This window comes from Salvelinus namaycush, chromosome 2 (genome assembly GCF_016432855.1).
Source record: "Salvelinus namaycush isolate Seneca chromosome 2, SaNama_1.0, whole genome shotgun sequence".
In the NCBI taxonomy this organism is placed as follows: domain Eukaryota; kingdom Metazoa; phylum Chordata; class Actinopteri; order Salmoniformes; family Salmonidae; genus Salvelinus; species Salvelinus namaycush.
The window spans coordinates 70,495,609-70,512,270 of NC_052308.1; the positions used below are offsets into that span (position 1 = coordinate 70,495,609).

General features: G+C 42.2%; 1 protein-coding gene across 1 annotated transcript in view; it reads right to left on the minus strand.

Moving 5' to 3' along the window:
- Nucleotides 1–1,664: 1,664 nt before the first annotated feature.
- LOC120017426 (cytosolic purine 5'-nucleotidase-like) overlaps nt 1,665–16,662 on the minus strand; it is a 28,681-nt gene continuing 13,683 nt past the window's right edge. Inside the window, exons 4-18 of the mRNA XM_038960176.1 lie at nt 14,172–14,289; nt 13,691–13,786; nt 13,453–13,544; nt 13,182–13,239; nt 12,377–12,470; nt 12,066–12,119; nt 11,785–11,868; nt 11,378–11,419; nt 11,134–11,241; nt 10,136–10,202; nt 9,672–9,842; nt 7,464–7,515; nt 6,985–7,045; nt 6,284–6,460; nt 1,665–5,709 (exon numbers count right to left, since the gene is read on the minus strand). Coding sequence (XP_038816104.1) covers nt 5,473–5,709; nt 6,284–6,460; nt 6,985–7,045; nt 7,464–7,515; nt 9,672–9,842; nt 10,136–10,202; nt 11,134–11,241; nt 11,378–11,419; nt 11,785–11,868; nt 12,066–12,119; nt 12,377–12,470; nt 13,182–13,239; nt 13,453–13,544; nt 13,691–13,786; nt 14,172–14,289 — 1,511 coding nt within the window. The 3' untranslated portion in view covers nt 1,665–5,472. The remainder of the gene's footprint in view (nt 5,710–6,283; nt 6,461–6,984; nt 7,046–7,463; nt 7,516–9,671; nt 9,843–10,135; nt 10,203–11,133; nt 11,242–11,377; nt 11,420–11,784; nt 11,869–12,065; nt 12,120–12,376; nt 12,471–13,181; nt 13,240–13,452; nt 13,545–13,690; nt 13,787–14,171; nt 14,290–16,662) is intronic.

Below are 16,662 nucleotides of genomic sequence, written 5' to 3' on the forward strand. Positions count from 1 at the left end.
TGTCAGAATGTTGAAAATAACATATATGACTATCCAACGTAGTCTTGTGTTGGTTTTTTGAACCTTGTTGTGACCTATATCTTGACCCATGTGGTCTTTACCCCTGCTTCCTGAACATTCACAGGAAAAGAAACACCTGAAAAAAGAGATCCCTCTCTCTTTCTATTGCTCTCTCTCTTTTCCCCCCCTTTCTCTGAGGACTTTCTCCGCTCTAAAAATAAGACACACATCACCAATGAACGACTACAGTATTTGTCAAGACACTTTTAGATCTGTTGAAAAATACTTCACCTGCTACTCTCCATTCTATCATTATCTGAGTCACTCGGACCATGTCTATCCTCATGTTGCTATGTATATGTGCCTGTCCACATGTTTGATACTCAACACGACAAAAGCATTCCCATATTCTGCTCTGGTTGGTGTTGGTGGTACAATAAAAAGTGAATTATTAACAGAAAGAGTATTAGTGATGGAATATGTTATTTTTCCCCTCAACACAAGGTGCTCAGATTAAAGAGATAGGCAGTTCAGAACATTGTATGGAGGCAATTTCAAGGACAGAATGATCTATTGCAAAGATGATTTACCCTTCTGTTAAAATTACATTTTCAGTAGCTGGTTTGTCTTGTTTAATCTTCCTGACAAGTATTTAAGGCTGGAAAAACGTAACTGTTTCAAAAAAATACTCATAAAAATGCCTTAAATTTTTTTTTTTATCCCATGTCTGTTTCAAATATTTCCATGTTTTAATGTACCTGCTATTCTTGATTTGTGTTAAAACCATTGCTGCAGAGCATTGCTGCATTATAAGCAAAAGTTGCTGAGTCACAAAATGTAGCTGATGCTGCTGCAAATATTACCCTTTGACCTTGCATGTTAGCGTACAAGGATCTGCCAAACGCATTGACGGGCTGTGGACATTTAACCCTTGGATCAAAGCATTAGGAGATCTACATTTATTTGTGTACCTATTCATTACTTTTTCCACTATACTGTATACATTTCCCGTTGTGTAGCCTAAATCCATCTGTTAACTGTAACCACACAATGTTTGCGTTGTAATACGTCTCAATGTACTCACAGTATGTAATAGAAATGCCATCAGTTTTAAAATGTTATTACAGTGTAACACGAATGGGGATTTGGTGCTTGCTCAGAGAAAACCCTACTTTTAGCTGGATTTGGGATTACTGGATATTATATTTTATTGTGTAGTTAAATAGAATTGTAAAAAAAATATGGGACCTTTATATTTTCCAACTTTGACAGGACTTCTATTCTTGAATCATGTTTTGAGTCACCTTTTGGACACCCAAATGTCAACCCTTTTAAACTGTGAGGGGGAGGGAAAATGACAAATGTAATCCCCCCATTTGCTTGATGTTTTGTCAACAGTGGGAGAGGAGAATTCTAGGCAAGTGCCCTGAAGTTCAGTGGATATAAAAAGCTATGCAAGCAATATATTTTCATTCACAATTAATTGTAGAACATTTACTTTAACACATTACTGGATATATTGAGTCATTTTTGTATGCAAGAATGTTTATGTATGATTATATGCAAGTATAATTCTTACATTCAAATACTTGTTTTACTTAAAATTTGAAAACTATAGTTTTGCAAGAAGAACAAGAAGAAACAGGAGACAGTACACACACCCAGTGACTTATTATGGAAAATTAGCTTTTATTGTACATATAAATGTAATTTCCCCAATGTACACATTATATAATAATTCTGGAAACAAAACGCTCTGAGGAACATCCAAGAAAATGCACGAAACAAAATAAGTGAATGCGTGATAGTTGTCACGCTCGGTCTGCAATTGTTGAAATTTTGTATCAAATGGACAAATTGTATAAATGGATCGTGGCATTAACCTGTCGGCCAGGTTTAGCTAGCTCAGACACTCACTGAAGCCGTTATAGTAAAAAAGGTGTCTGAAACCAGAAAAATGCCAAAAAAACAAAAAAGATGTAAAGAATTTAAGGAACATTTCTTCCACAACATGTAAATGTAAAAGCTTATAATACTATATACAACGTTGTAAACTAAGAATATGAAAACACTGGTTAGAAAAAACAAATACAAACAGCAAAACCAAGGTGTTGTTGTTGAAAAAAATGCCATTTCTGATGCAAGGTAAATACATGCTCTTCAACATCGCCTAGTTTTCAGCATATCGGTCTGCAAGGCTATTATTATTAAGTGTACAATTGTTACTACACAGACGACCTTGTAGAACTTGTGGCCATAGCTTTTTCCTCACCGACGGACATGTTTTCTTTTCTTCCACATATAAGTTGTAGCCCTAACCCGGTTCTAGCCATAGTTATAACAACTTTGACGTAAGCCATTTGCTTGCATTGGCCAGCCTTTTAGTAACTTAGTTTACATGTATAATGCACTGTACTGCGGCATTGCATAGAAATAATGTCTTGTAAAGTGTTTTGACAGAAAAGGACTTCAAATTTTCCTCCCAACGACCAAGCTTTATTATGAATTCGTCAGTAATGAGACCAAAAAACAACAACTAACCAACCAGGTGAAGAATACAGCTGCCCGGGTGTTTTTGTAGTATTTCCAGTTAAATCAATACTTAAAAAGATATACTTTTTTTTCAGAGAGTAATAAAATATTGAACCACTATATAGTTCCTCTAAAACAGATTCTACTCTTACTAAAATTGTTACAAAGATCCCCAGTTGAACCCACATTCCACTTTTTACTACTTGCCTCGGCAAACAACACCAGGTTACAAACAGAGACCTGCTATTGGTCTTCCCTTCATCAGTCCAAATCAACAGGCCAATCGAAACCTCTAGCTACACAACTACATGCCTTAGAAATAAAGTGATACGCATGTTTTACATAGAATACACATATGATATTGCAGATAACCTAGAACAATCAAAAAAACGTCCCTCTTCCAGGGCAGTTGTCCTGCCCTCCGTACTGCATACCATCTGGGTCATGTTCATTAGGACACTCAACTGAAAATGTTAAGAATTTCCATTGCTAAACAGGAAAGTTTAATATTAAGCAATTCGGTAACATTTTCCAGTCACATTTTTTTGAAGTATCTCAACGTTTCAGTGGAATTGTGGGCCTAATCAACGATTGCAATTTCCATTTTGAAATTAAAAAGGTTTGCTCATGTTTGGAGACAGCAAACGCAACCCTGTTGGGAAATATCAGGTGCTTCTTTGCATCATTCAGTGTTTCTTACCCCTAAGTGATCCAACAAAACTCCAGAATACTAGAATACTGTAGCTACAGTCCTTTATACATCGTTCATACTACATCTTCCTGCTAGGGGGAGTCTACAAGCTATTCCCACCAGTCAGGAGGGCACACTCTTGTCCTTTTCCCAGGCCCAACCGAACCTCTCTGGGGCAGTCAGACACAAACGCACTCTCGCCAAGGTGTTGGTTCCTTGTCTGGTGCCCGTGCAAGGCCTACACAATGCCACAGCACCCAGGCTGACCTGAATTTACTTTTTGCATATCAAGGCCTACTGTAGATTAGACCTGGGTTCAAATACTATTCAAAATCAGTTCATATACTTTATTGGGGCTTGACTGAGCTTGCCTGGAGCAATGGAACCAGAAAAATGTTCACAAAAGTTCAACTCTGCCCACCTGGCACTACAAGCAGGCTCAAGTATTTGAAACATTTTAAATAGTATTTGAACCCAGGTCTGTTCCTATAACATACTGTACTCTCCATGTTAACTGCAAAGAATGACTAGGAAACACCAGACCATATTATCACACATGGAATATGAGGGTTTGGTTCGGTAGGGGTGAATGACAGTTCTAACTAAAGCGGTTCTATGGGTTTGGTTCGGTAGGGGTGGATATGACAGTTCTAACTAAAGCGGTTCTATGCAATAAAAAATAAAACTGTCACAATGTAATATTCAAGAGAACACCTAACGAACAACTCCAAGCTTAGTAAAAAAAAAAGGTAAAACTACTACTGCATGTTAGTTGCACATAGTGTAACAATGTTGCAGGATTCCATATCTCATATCATCCTACAGGAGAACAAAAAAAATGTAATAGTATTTTGCATGATGAATGTCTTGCTTTTTACAGTATCATGTATGAGAACAGTAATACTGGGTCACAGCCTCTCAATAGCATTAGGCCTATGTGACCGTCCACAGTTGCCATAGAACACATCTGTACAGAGGCAGCATAATCGTTACCCTGTACGCACGGTTGCCTAGAAACAACATTTCATGCATTTCAAAACGTCAGTTGAAATTAACCACACAGAATCACAGATTACATTATGTGCACCATACTTTAAAATAGACAGCACGTTTCATGTCATATCGAGCTAATATTGACAATTAGTTACCCACAATCAGACTTGTGCTTTGTGTAACCCAAAACATACATCACACTGTTCTTTAGTACAATTATGGATGCCTTGGTTACAGTCGCTCAGGACAACACAAACTCGACTTTTGATTGGCCAAGGCCGGACACACACACACACAAGCTGTGTTATGCAGGGTCACGACGGGAGGAATTATACTGCAAAAAAAAGACCAAAATAACAAACAGCGAGAAATACATTTTTGGACCATGTTTTTGGATTGCCATGTTGCTCGATACGCGTGTTCTTTCAACGCCAGTACAGCAGGGCTAGAACACGTTCTGTCATTTCAAAAGGATAACAGCAAAACAGTATATAGAGCTTATATACAGTACTGCACATACTGTTTGGCAAAGGCTATTCCGTCTTAGTGCTTCACATTGAAACTACAGTATGGTGCCTGCATTATGGTGTACTATGTAAACACACACAGGGAATTATTCTCTATGACCAGACACTGTGTAAGGTCAGTACAGAGAAAAGTAGTGTTCGTAATATTTGCTTCTTGTGTGTATTCGTGTATATTTGTCTGCTACAACATCCTATGCCGTAAAAACTGTTTAAGCTTCATCAACTTAAAAATTAAAATTAAAATAAATAAAAAAATGGGCCAACTTCAAGTCAACCTTTTCCTATTTCATCATAAAAATCCATAGAAAAAACAAACATTGAAAACGTAAAACTTGAAAAGGGGTGGGCACGGGGTAACGTTTTTGGAGAACCGAGCAGCAACTGTTACTATAGTAACATACAGTTGACTGATCTGATTAATAAAACCTATATATCCTGATACATCTCTAGTATAAAAAGTAGCTTAATTTCTCTCTATATATAAATCTCCTATAGATACACTACAATGGCCATATCCCCTCCCGCCTCATTCCAATGTATCCTACATGGACTCTTACTGTGGACTATAGAGTACATTATCATTTATATCTTCCTAGAAGTATTTATACTCTAAAACCCCCTCAGGGAAACATCAGGAAGGAATCAAGACGGTTTTTCACTCCTCTCTCTCTTCCTCTTCCTAGGAAGGAATCAAGCCTGGTTCGGGTCACGCCATCACACCTCCTCCATCTACTCTTCCTCCTCCTCATCGTCGTCTTCATCGTGGCAGTGGGTGATCTCCTGGGGGGTCTGGGGGAACATGTTGGGGGGTTTGATCTCACTGATGGACCGGGTCAGCTGGCTGTGGTTCCTGTTGCTACAGCACTCCGGGTCCTTGCTGTCAGTGCAGTGGCGGTTGCGCGTGGCCAGGGGGGACTCGGTGTCCGTGTCGATGTGCGCGTGCTCCACCGTTGACTCGTGGGGCATCTGGGAGGGGAGAGAGAGAGAGAGAGACAGAGAGCGAGAGCGTGAGAGAAGGTGAGGAGAGAGGCTACTACCAAAGTCAACTCAGAGCACTTCCAGTTGGCTAACAGCTAGTACACAGTTTCAGCTCACCAATACGTAATATCATAATATTATTACCATGCGTTGAACTTGTTATACAGAAAAGTGATTACTGTGTGTATGTGGTGTGCATGTCTCAGATAATATGTCTGGTAAAGACATTTGTATTTAAATGAGAAGATAACTCATACATACCAACTAATGCAAATGTCACTCTGCCTGTCAGTGTTTCAGCTAGATGTGCACCAGACTATGTAAGTTAATAAGAGTCAAGTACTGTATATTTTTTATTAAACTAGTTGGAAATGTTGATTCATGTGCATCTATATTTTTAACCATCAATTTCTAACAATTACAGTTTTCCAATTAGCAAAAGAAAGGGCTGTATCTTACACTACATTCTCTGCAATATTTTATTCTGTAAATGCTGCATTTCTTCCCTTTTGTTGTAAACTGTTAGCAAGAATCCACAAAGGAATTGAACACAGTGACTCACCAGTACGTGAGCAGCTCTGAAGAGGTAGCTGAAGGGATAGTACAGGAGGTTGATGAAGGAAGCAGCGTACAGGTCAGCATAGCGCATCACCTGAGAGGCAAACAGAGTCTGTCTGGAGCCAGACCTGAACAGACTACCCATCATACCATAGCACATGTCCATGTCATGGGTCACCTTCTGGGGAGGGGAGAAGAACACCGGGTTTAGATACTCAGCCGTAAGACGCTCGGAAAATATGTCAAGCTCTGATGGAAGAACGTGATGACCATTGTCAAATATGTTTTAATGTATGGTTCTGTGCTCATGTGTTATGTGTACATGCTGACTACTTCCTGCTGACTACTTCCTGCTGACTACTTCCTGCTGACTACTTCCTACTGACCTCTTGCCAGGTCCCCTTCTAAAAAGAGGTTTCTAACATCCAAGGGTATTTTCCTAGTTAAATACAAAATTCCTGGAGGAGGACAATGGAAATTCAGCGACTTGTGCTCCCGGTATATCCAAGCCTTCGATGGGACGGGAGGAGCATCATAGCGTATTTTCAGGAGTTTACTTAGGGGTTGTAAGACCATATAAGTCCACAGTTGGGAATGATTTGGTTTAAAGACTAAACTGAAACCTGTAACTATTCAGGGACACATGTGGACATATTGAATAATGTTTCTGTAGTTGCTATAGTTGCTACTGTGTAGAATCAGTACCTTGACCCTTCTCTGGAGAGCACTGATGTCAGGTCTCTCATTACTACTGCTGTCCAGATGCCTGGAGAGATAGCGAGATAATGAGAGATAGAGAGATAATGGGTTAGATAGAGGGCAAAGAGATAGAGAAGAAGGGGATTGGAAGTGAGAGAGCAAAGACAGTGCTAGTCACTATTATAAAGAGCAAGAAGGAAGGGGACAGGCCTACATAGATAGACAGACTGTTTCTAAATGGGCTGAAGTCTGACTGAAGCCAGTTATCATCAGACCGATGGGGCAAACCCTGCAGACTTTGGCCCAAGGGCGACACACACACACACACTCAAACAGTCGTTCACACACACACAGGGAGCCGACGGTGACACACACCAACGCACACACTCAAACAGTCGTTCACGCACACACACACGCCAGGTGCAGAGGCAGCCTAGAGAGCGAGCAGAGGGGCGTTGTAGGGGAGTAGACGGTGCAGTACTCACTTGTAGAGCTCCGCCAAGAAAATGTCCAGGCCCTGCAATTCCTCGAATAACGCTGTGAGACAGAAGAGGAAAAGGAGGGCAGGGTAAGTCTCAGTCACAACATATTTCCCTCCTCCTCCCTTAAAATCAGCAGTGGAGAAAGTACAGATACCACAAACAAAAAAACAACGTAAGTAGTACTTTAAAGTATTTTTACTTAAAGTACTTTACACCACTGCGCTTAATCACAGGTGTTGTCTCACTCTTGTTCCATCTGTTGCTTTTTCACTCTCCCCCTCTTTATCTTCCTCTCTCATTCACCCTCTCCCTGGCACGCTGTCACTCACAGGCCGCTGAGAGGTTTACGAGGGCATTTTACAGCTACAATGACACGTCACAGTTATATTTGTGTATGTGTGCCTGTGCATGAATGTGTGTGTGTGTGTGCACAAGTGTGTCACTGCTATAATATACACCCCTTGACTAATTAATACCCCTTGACTTTTTCCACATTTTGTTGTGTTACAGCCTGAATTTAAAATGGATTAAATTGAGATGTTGTGTCACTGGCCTACACATCATTTCCCATAATGTCAAAGTGGAATTATGTTACGACATTTTTACAAATTAATTAAAAATGAAAAGCTGAATTGTCTTGAGTCGATAAGTACTCCACCGCTTTCTTATGGCAAGCCTAAATAAGTTAAGGTCCCTCAGTCGGCAGTGAATTTCAAACACAGATTCAACCACACAGACCAGGGAGGTTTTCCAATGCCTCGCAAAGAATGGCACCTATTGGTAGAGGGGTAAAAATGAAACAGCAGACATTTAATATCCCTTTGAGCATGGTGAAACTATTAATTACACGTTGGATGGTGTATCAGTACACCCAGTCACTACAAAGCTGCAGGCGTCCTTCCTAATTCAGTTGCCAGAGAGGAAGGAAACCGCTCAGGGATTTCACCATGACTTTAAAACAGTTCCAGAGTTTAATGGCTGTGATAGGAGATAACTGAGGATGGATCAACAACTGTGCAGTTACTCCACAATACTAACAAATGACAGAGTGAAAAGAAGGAAGCCTGTACAGAATCAAAAAAATATTCAAAAATATGCATCCTGTTTGCAATAAGGCACGAAACTAAAACTGCCAGACATAATACTGCAAGAAATTAACTTTATGTCCTAAATACAAAGTATTACGTTTGGGGCAAATCCAAGACAACGCATTACCGAGGACCACTCTTCATATTTTTAAGCATGGTGGTGGCTGCATCCCGTTATGGGTATACTTGTCATCGGCAAGGACTAGGGAGTTTTTTTAGCATAAGAATAAATTGAATAGAGCTAAGCACAAGCAAAATCCTAGAGGAGAACCTTGTTCAGTCTGCTTTCCAACAGACACTGGGAGACAAATTCACCTTTCAGCAGGAAAATAACCTAAAACACAAGGCCAAATATACACTGGAGTTGCTTACCAAGATGATGAATGTTCCTGAGTGGCCAAGTTACAGTTTTGACTTGAAAATCTATGACAAGACTTGAAAATGGTTGTCTAGCAATGATCAACAACCAATTTGACAGAGCTTAAAGAATTTAAAAAAATAATAAATGTGAAAATATTGTACAACCCAGGTGTGCAAAGCTCTTAGAAACTTACCCAGAAAGACTCACAGCTGTAATCGCTGCCTAAGATTATTCTAACATGTATTGACTCAGGGGTGCAAATACTTATGTAAATGAGATATTTCAGTATTTCATTTTCAATAAAACACAAACATGTTTTCACTTTGTCATTATGGGGTATTGTGTGTAGAAGGGTGAAAAAAAAAAGATTGAATCCATGTTGAATTCAGGCTGTAACACAACAACATGTGGTACAAATCAAGGGGTACGAATACTTTCTGAAGGAACTGTATGCCATTTAGCAGACGCTTTTATCCAAAGCGACTTAGTCATGCATGCATACATTTTACGTAGGGGTGGTCCCGGGAACCGAACCCATAATTCTGGCGTTGCAAGCACCATGCTCTACCAACTGAGCTACAGAGGACCAGTGCTCTCCAGTGTGTCCATCAGCCGTTTTATGTACGAGTATCTGTGTGTCTGCACACGTCTGTCTGGCTGCTTGCATGGGATTGTCCACCCGTCCTTTTGTATGTGTGACTGTGTGTGTGACTGTGTGTGTGTGTGTGTGTGACTGTGTGTGAGACTACGAGTGTGACTCACAGCTCTTGTCAGTCCAGACATGTAACTCCTGGGCCAGCTCGGGGATGACGAGGAAGGTCCTCCAGCCCTGGCGTTTCTTGGACTTGAGGATGTCCCCGAAGATGTGGTCTCCGATGTAGACGATGTCCTTCCCCTTGGCCCCCAGCAGGTCACACACGATGTCAGAAGAACCTGGGCGAGAGAGAGGGACATATTGAAATGTAGATGTTACTGGACGTTATTGTTTTATTAAAGATTTGTCCCACGTTGTTTTTAGAGTCATACCATTGTTTTGTTTTTAGGGAACCCAGACCTCCCTGGACAACAGTGAACGTTGTTGAGAAGACGATGCTGGCTAAATAAAGGTGAACTGAGATCCCTCTTGTTTAGAAGTACTCTGCTAGTTAGATGGTTTGTGAAGTTTGCAGTGCTGTCTGGCTGTTTGTGCTGTGAGTCAGTGCATTTCCCCAGGTACTGTATCTTACCTCCAGAGTAGACGATGCCATGGTGCAGGGGTCCGGTGTAGGTCCCGATCTTCAGCCGCCCTGTTGTCTAACACCAGAGAACACATGGAACAGTAACCTCACCGCAAAACAATGTCAAGTATTTGTATATATTATGGATCCCCATTAGTTCCTGCCAAAGCAGCAGCTACTCTTCCTGGGGTCCAGCAAAATGAAGGCAGTTTATACAATTTTAAAAAGATTACATTCACAGATTTCACAACACACTGTGTGCCCTCAGGCCCCTACTCCACCACTACCACATATCTACAGTACAAAATCCAGGTGTACGCGTGTGTGTGTATAGTGCGCATGTTATCGTGTGTGTGTATGCATGTGTCTGTGCCTATGTCCCCGCTGTTCCATAAGGTGTATTTATCAGTTTTTATTTATTTTTTAATCTAATTTTACTGCTTGCATCAGTTACTTGATGTGGAATAGAGTTCCATGTAGTCATGGCTCTATGTGGTACTGTGCGCCTCCCATAGTCTGTTCTGGACTGTAAAGAGTCCTCTGGTGTCATGTCTTGTGGGGTATGCATGGGTGTCCGAGCTATATGCCAAAGTACAGGTAGTGATGAAGTCAATCTCTCCTCCACTTTGAGCCAGGAGAGATTGACATACATAGTATTAATGTTAGCTCTCTGTGTACATCCAAGGGATAGCCGGGCTGCCCTGTTCTGAGCCAATTGCAATTTTCCTAAGTCCCTTTATGTGGCACCTGACCAGATTAGTCACCTCAACTTGCTCAAATTATAATTCTTTAGGAGTTGTACTTCACATTGTGTGACCGATTAGCTATCAGGCTACCACCCCTATCAGGCTACCACCCCTATCAGGCTACCACCCCTATCAGGCTACCACCCCTATCAGGCTACCACCCCTATCAGGCTACCACACTCAGAAGTCTTGGCACTGTGTTCTGACAGTATCCGTTCTCCATCTACGTGAGTGCAGAGGTGCGATGGTGTAATTACTCACTGTGTCGACTTGTCTGAGCACCGTTCCCTCTCCAAAGAACAGAGGCTTCCTGGCGTCCACCAGAATCAGGTCAAAGTAGGACTGCCACGGCCGGTGGGCCGTCCCGTGCTGCAACCCAACCACACACAGACAGATTCTGGCCAATGCGTACCGACTATAGTTAACTTATGTAGATGCATGTAGTTAACAAGATTTCACGTCTGAGTGAGAATGCCGTGTATGAACGTTGAAATGATTCTCTTACCTTCGGGCCGTGGGGGAAGTCAAACAGGTATGTCATGATCTTCTGTGAGAAAATTAAACAACATAACGAGTCTATTAGTCATCTCATTTAAATGTCTTGGTGACTGGGACAGATACCGCAGCTATAGGCCCCAGTTCAGCACGCAAACACATCACCCCAGTTTCATATGCAAACGTGACAGTTTGCCAGGACATGTTTTGAGAAGCTGTGTGTACGTTTGCTTTGCATATTAAATGTTGTTCTGCATGGACGTTTAACAAGGCAGGACTTACCTATTGTTTTGGACTCTGAAGGATGTTACTGTGTACTGTGTACTGTGCATGTGAAGCGTCCATTCCTCTGTGAGTGTGTGTGTAATGACAGAGTGTGTGTGTGTGTGTAAACAGTGGTCAGTACTGTGGACTCACGTGTGTGTATTTGTAGTCACTGTTGGTGGCCAGGAACACCTTGGCTACTTCATTCAATCTACTCAGCAGGAGAGGCAGCTTTGCCTTGATGAGAGAGAACACTAAATATTACAAAGCCATTATCATATACAGTGCGTTCGTACAGGCATACAGACAGAGACGTAAAGTAAAATGTTAACTTCTCATCAGGTTTTGAAGTCGTCGTGTCAGTGTGTTCCCATAGGAATACGACACAAGTCGAGCGGTGAAGGGGCGGATAAAATGTTAATGTGTGTACTTACGTCTCTCACTACGTACTTTTCAAGGTTCTCTACTGTCTTTTCCTTCAGGGTGCCCTGGAAGACAAGACTACAGGTAAATAGGTTGAAATACATAGACAAATAACAAGCACGCATCTATATATCATACAAAATGATTTCTTTATGATGACACTCACTGTACATACCATTAGCACTATGATAAACAGTAAATGATTGCTTCAAGATAAAGATAATCATTGGGCATTTAGCCCCATATAATACCTTGAAATGGATGTAAAGTGAATTGAAGTGAACAAATGATTGAATTGTGATAGACTTCCTCATCACGCTACCTTGAAGTGGACCCAGTCGACGGCGTCGCGGATGTCCTGGAACATGCTCTTGAAGGACATGAAGAGGTCGCCATCTTTAAAGCCAGTCTCACAGCTGAGGTAAGGGGGGAGGAGAGGGACACACAGAGCCAGTGGACAGGCCAAGGCCAGACAGAGAGCTTTGCTTTTAAACGCTAGTAGCCATTTTCACTACATTTTTTGTTTTGTTTTTGTTTTGCTTTTAAATGGGATAGTCTTCCCTTGTTTGAGGTGGTTTCCAGCCAAACAGGAAAGCAATCTCCCCCTAAAAGACCAACAGCTCGTTTCAGAGGAGAAGACATGCAGCCATTCCATTGCAGATCACATCATCACACAAAGAATTCATTAAAACTATCGCTAACAAACGATTGTATAATTATATCGAGACGATAGACATGATATTACATCATGCTAGATGATTAGTCATTAGAGATTAATTTAAATAATAAAAAGTAATGAAATCTGAAAATATGGAATTAAGTTACTGCATGCATTCGTGGAATGATTAGTATCAAAGACCAATAATCATTCAGATAGCTGAGTAATCCTAATAAAGTATCTTGTTTATGACACAATAAAAGGGTGGTCCTATTACTCAACCACTGGCTTAACAGGGTTAGGGGTATAGTATTTCCTTATTGGAGGATTTTTATTGGAGATATGGACCTACCCTGTTGTCATGTTGTCTAATTGGCTTATCAAATGTTGCCATGTCACATCCAGGAATGACTTGTGTATATAACCCACAAGAAAAATAAGGTGGGTAGTGTGACTAGGGATTCCTTACCTTGCATATCGGTCACAGTTTGAGAAGAAGTCCACGAGGCAGGCAAAAAGGTAGGTCTCTGGAGAGAGAGGGAAACTGTACTGTAAAATCAATCGAGTGTCAATAAAGTTAAGTTGAACTCCATGGCCTTGCCTCAAACTGTGCTCAGACAAAATGCAGGGCATGTCTGGGCTTGTCCCTCTTATGAATGACAGTTGAATCTAGATGGAGATAAACACATATTTAAATAATTGAATGGCTCTGGCATGGACAGAATCTCTCCTCCTTCTACCTGGCAAGTTGAAGAGAGTGTTGAGGATATAGAAACGTTCAGTGTCGTCACGTTGGATGAACTTGTTCGGGTATAGCTCCCGTATTTCAGGTCTGGGGGAGAGAAGGGAAAAAGAAAATGCAACGTCAGGAGAATTTCTTGGCAGGTAGACCGGGATCTAACCTTCAAAATCTGGGGAGAGGGGACGTAAGGGAGGACATTGCGAGAAGGTTAGGAGAGCGTTGGGTTCACCATTTACCCTCGTAGGAAATTGAAGCCGTGGACACAGACTAGGATGTTGCCGTACGCGTCCACCTTCAACAGGTTCCCATACATGGTGTCAAACACCAGGCCTCTGAAGAAATACAGAGGAACAACATCATTCAGTGGGTTAGAATACGTCTAGAAATGGTTTATACATGATCCTTAAAAGCCCATCAGACAATCTACCTAGCTACAACCAGGACCAAATTAGAAACCCACGCATCCAGGTAATGCATCCAGGTAACACAAAAATAGCATTAAAATGTCCTCACCATGGCAACAGCATGGCAACCATGATGTGATAGGTAATAGGTACCTGGTAATAAAGTACAGCTGGTGCCCCGTTGACATCAAAGCGTTTTCCAGTAAAAAATAAAAAATATAGCAGTATAACACCATCACCATGGCAACAACATTAACGGTATGATGTGATTGGTGGTCACCTGGTGTGTGTGTGCGTGTGTGTGTGGTGTCACCTGGTGGGGAAGGCGGGGTCGTAGACGAAGCTGAGCAGCTCCTGGGGGTAACCGATGTGGACCAGGCGCTCCACGGTCAGCTCAAAGCCCAGGGACTCATACTCTGGAGACTTGTACACTGGAGAAGAGAAACACAGACGTTAGCATTTAACACAAGCCGGTGTAGACTACACAGAGTCACACAGCAGCGCTCCACGAAGCCTATACAGTGACGTAATTACACTGACACCATACATTTAGGAGAAGGACGTAGGAGGAAGTCAAGTCTAATTGCCTGTTCGCGAACGGACTACTCTGTAAATAGCAGCCTCCAATTTATCCTCAACCAGCCAATGTGGACCCATTCACCTCAACTAGATAACAGGACGTAAGCTATTGACATGACACAACATGATGGTGATGCAACGTGAAACAGGTATTTTAAAAATAACTCTAACCGCCAGGGTATCTGAGATACTGTTGGTAATAATATAGCCTAGCTCCTCTCCCCCTAAAGTGCATGCGCGCACACGCCCGGGCACACACACACCGAGCGCAGGGGCCTGAATATCCTAGGATCTAATCCGTGGAGAAACAAGATCCATAGCTCAACTCTGGACTCTGATACTAATGAGGCCCATGGAGACGATGACATTCAGACACCAAACAACCAGGCAACCAGACATCTCCAGGGCCCTGTTCATTAGGGCACGTGACAGAAAATTGTTTACAAGGTTTTGCAACAGAAAAGGATAATAAGCCTTTCTTATTGGGCATGTCCATTTAGTCTCTCCCTGTTTGTCTGTTTTCCGCCGTTTGGTGCCTAATGAACACACCCCCAGGCCTGGCGAGCCAAGTCATGAATGGAGAGGGATACAATGTCCAGGCCTGGGCCAGAGGGGCCTATCAACCGATTAAAATGCTAACTGACATTGGAAGAAGGCTCTGTCAGATGGTATTAATATAAAGTGTGTTTTTCCACTTTAGGTCCAATCAGGCTGCAGGAGGAGAGGACTTAACTGATGCTTAGAGGGAGCAGGAAGGACGATGTGGGGATAGGCTAGCTAGCGCTGAGACCCCAAATGTGGAAGGAATAGGCCTGGGCAAATATGTGTCTTACTGAGTTAGCGTGCATAGACAGACAGAGATAGAGAGAGAGAGAGAGAGAGAGAGGAGTGTGAATACCCATCTTGGTGTAATGTGTGTGCTCTCACATTTACCCATTTGTGTGTTTGCTTCTTAGCCCAATTGTGTGTTCTCTCTCTCACTCTCTGGTGAGTTCAAATCCCCTGTGGTGTTCCAGTGTCCCTGGCTAGCGAAGCAGAGGAGTGGTGGGCATCATGCCCAGTGCTGCAGCCTCGAAGAGTCGCACAGTCCTGGGCCAGACTCCTCCATACAAATACCCCCTCCTTTCCTCTCCTCCCTCCTCATCCCTGCCTCCATTTCCCTAAGCTCTGTGGCTGTTACAAAGAAACCTATTTTAAGAGTATTTTCCCCTCCGTCACCTTCCCGATCAGCTCTCTCTTTGGTTGGCCGGCGATGAGCAGAGTTCGCTCTCGCTCTCTCCGCACTGTCCACTGCTGTGACCTTCAGACAGCTTTAGCTTAAAACACACACAGGCGTGGAAACACACACACAGCCTATTTATGTCTGTATATATAGCACAGTCTAGTCCAGGGATAGACAACTTTGATGGGAGTCACAAAAAAACAGAACTCATCATGAGGGGTTGCAGTGGGTCTGCATACCCACATCCACACCCCCACCTTGCGAGCAAAACATGTCAGCGCCCCCCCCTCGTGACAGCGAAAATAAATAAGTACGTTTTAAAAAAGGTCATTTCCTGCAATTCTACACCTTTTGACATGGGGTTAACAGAAAAGTTTGCAGTTTTTAATATGATAACTGGCCCCAACCCGGTCGATAATTTGGCCATGGTTACTACAAGTTTAAATAGGTGGACGCTAGACTCATTTACCAATCAAAAAAAAAAATCCCTGACATTTCAAAATTGCACCTTGTGTGTTCTATTATTCTAACTCACAACAGTAAGTTAAGAGTTGGGGGGTGAAATTGTTCCGCGGCCCGCCGGTGGCCCATCCCTGGTCTAGTCCATTAGATTTACTGGTCTGTGACCATGTTTAAGTTGAAATAGTTGACTTGTTTACTCATAGGTGAGGGGTATACCTTACATTTGGAACGAAAGTGACACTGGAAAGTAGTAAATTATAGCCTGGTAACACAAACACACACTAAGCTTGAGGATCCATTAAATCCTCCTCTGCTGATGCAGTCGTTGACAGGTAATTATACTCCCCTTAAGCTGTGTGTGTGTGTGTGTGTGTGTGTGTGTGTGAGCGAGAGAGAGTGACCAGGCTGGAATTTACAGCCCTCCAGGGTCACTTTCTTTCCAAATGTAAGCTATACCCCTCACCTAAGGGTAAACAGCTTTACCCTTTAACTAAAACATGGCCGTAGACCTGTAAACATATTGGACTAGACTGTGCTATAT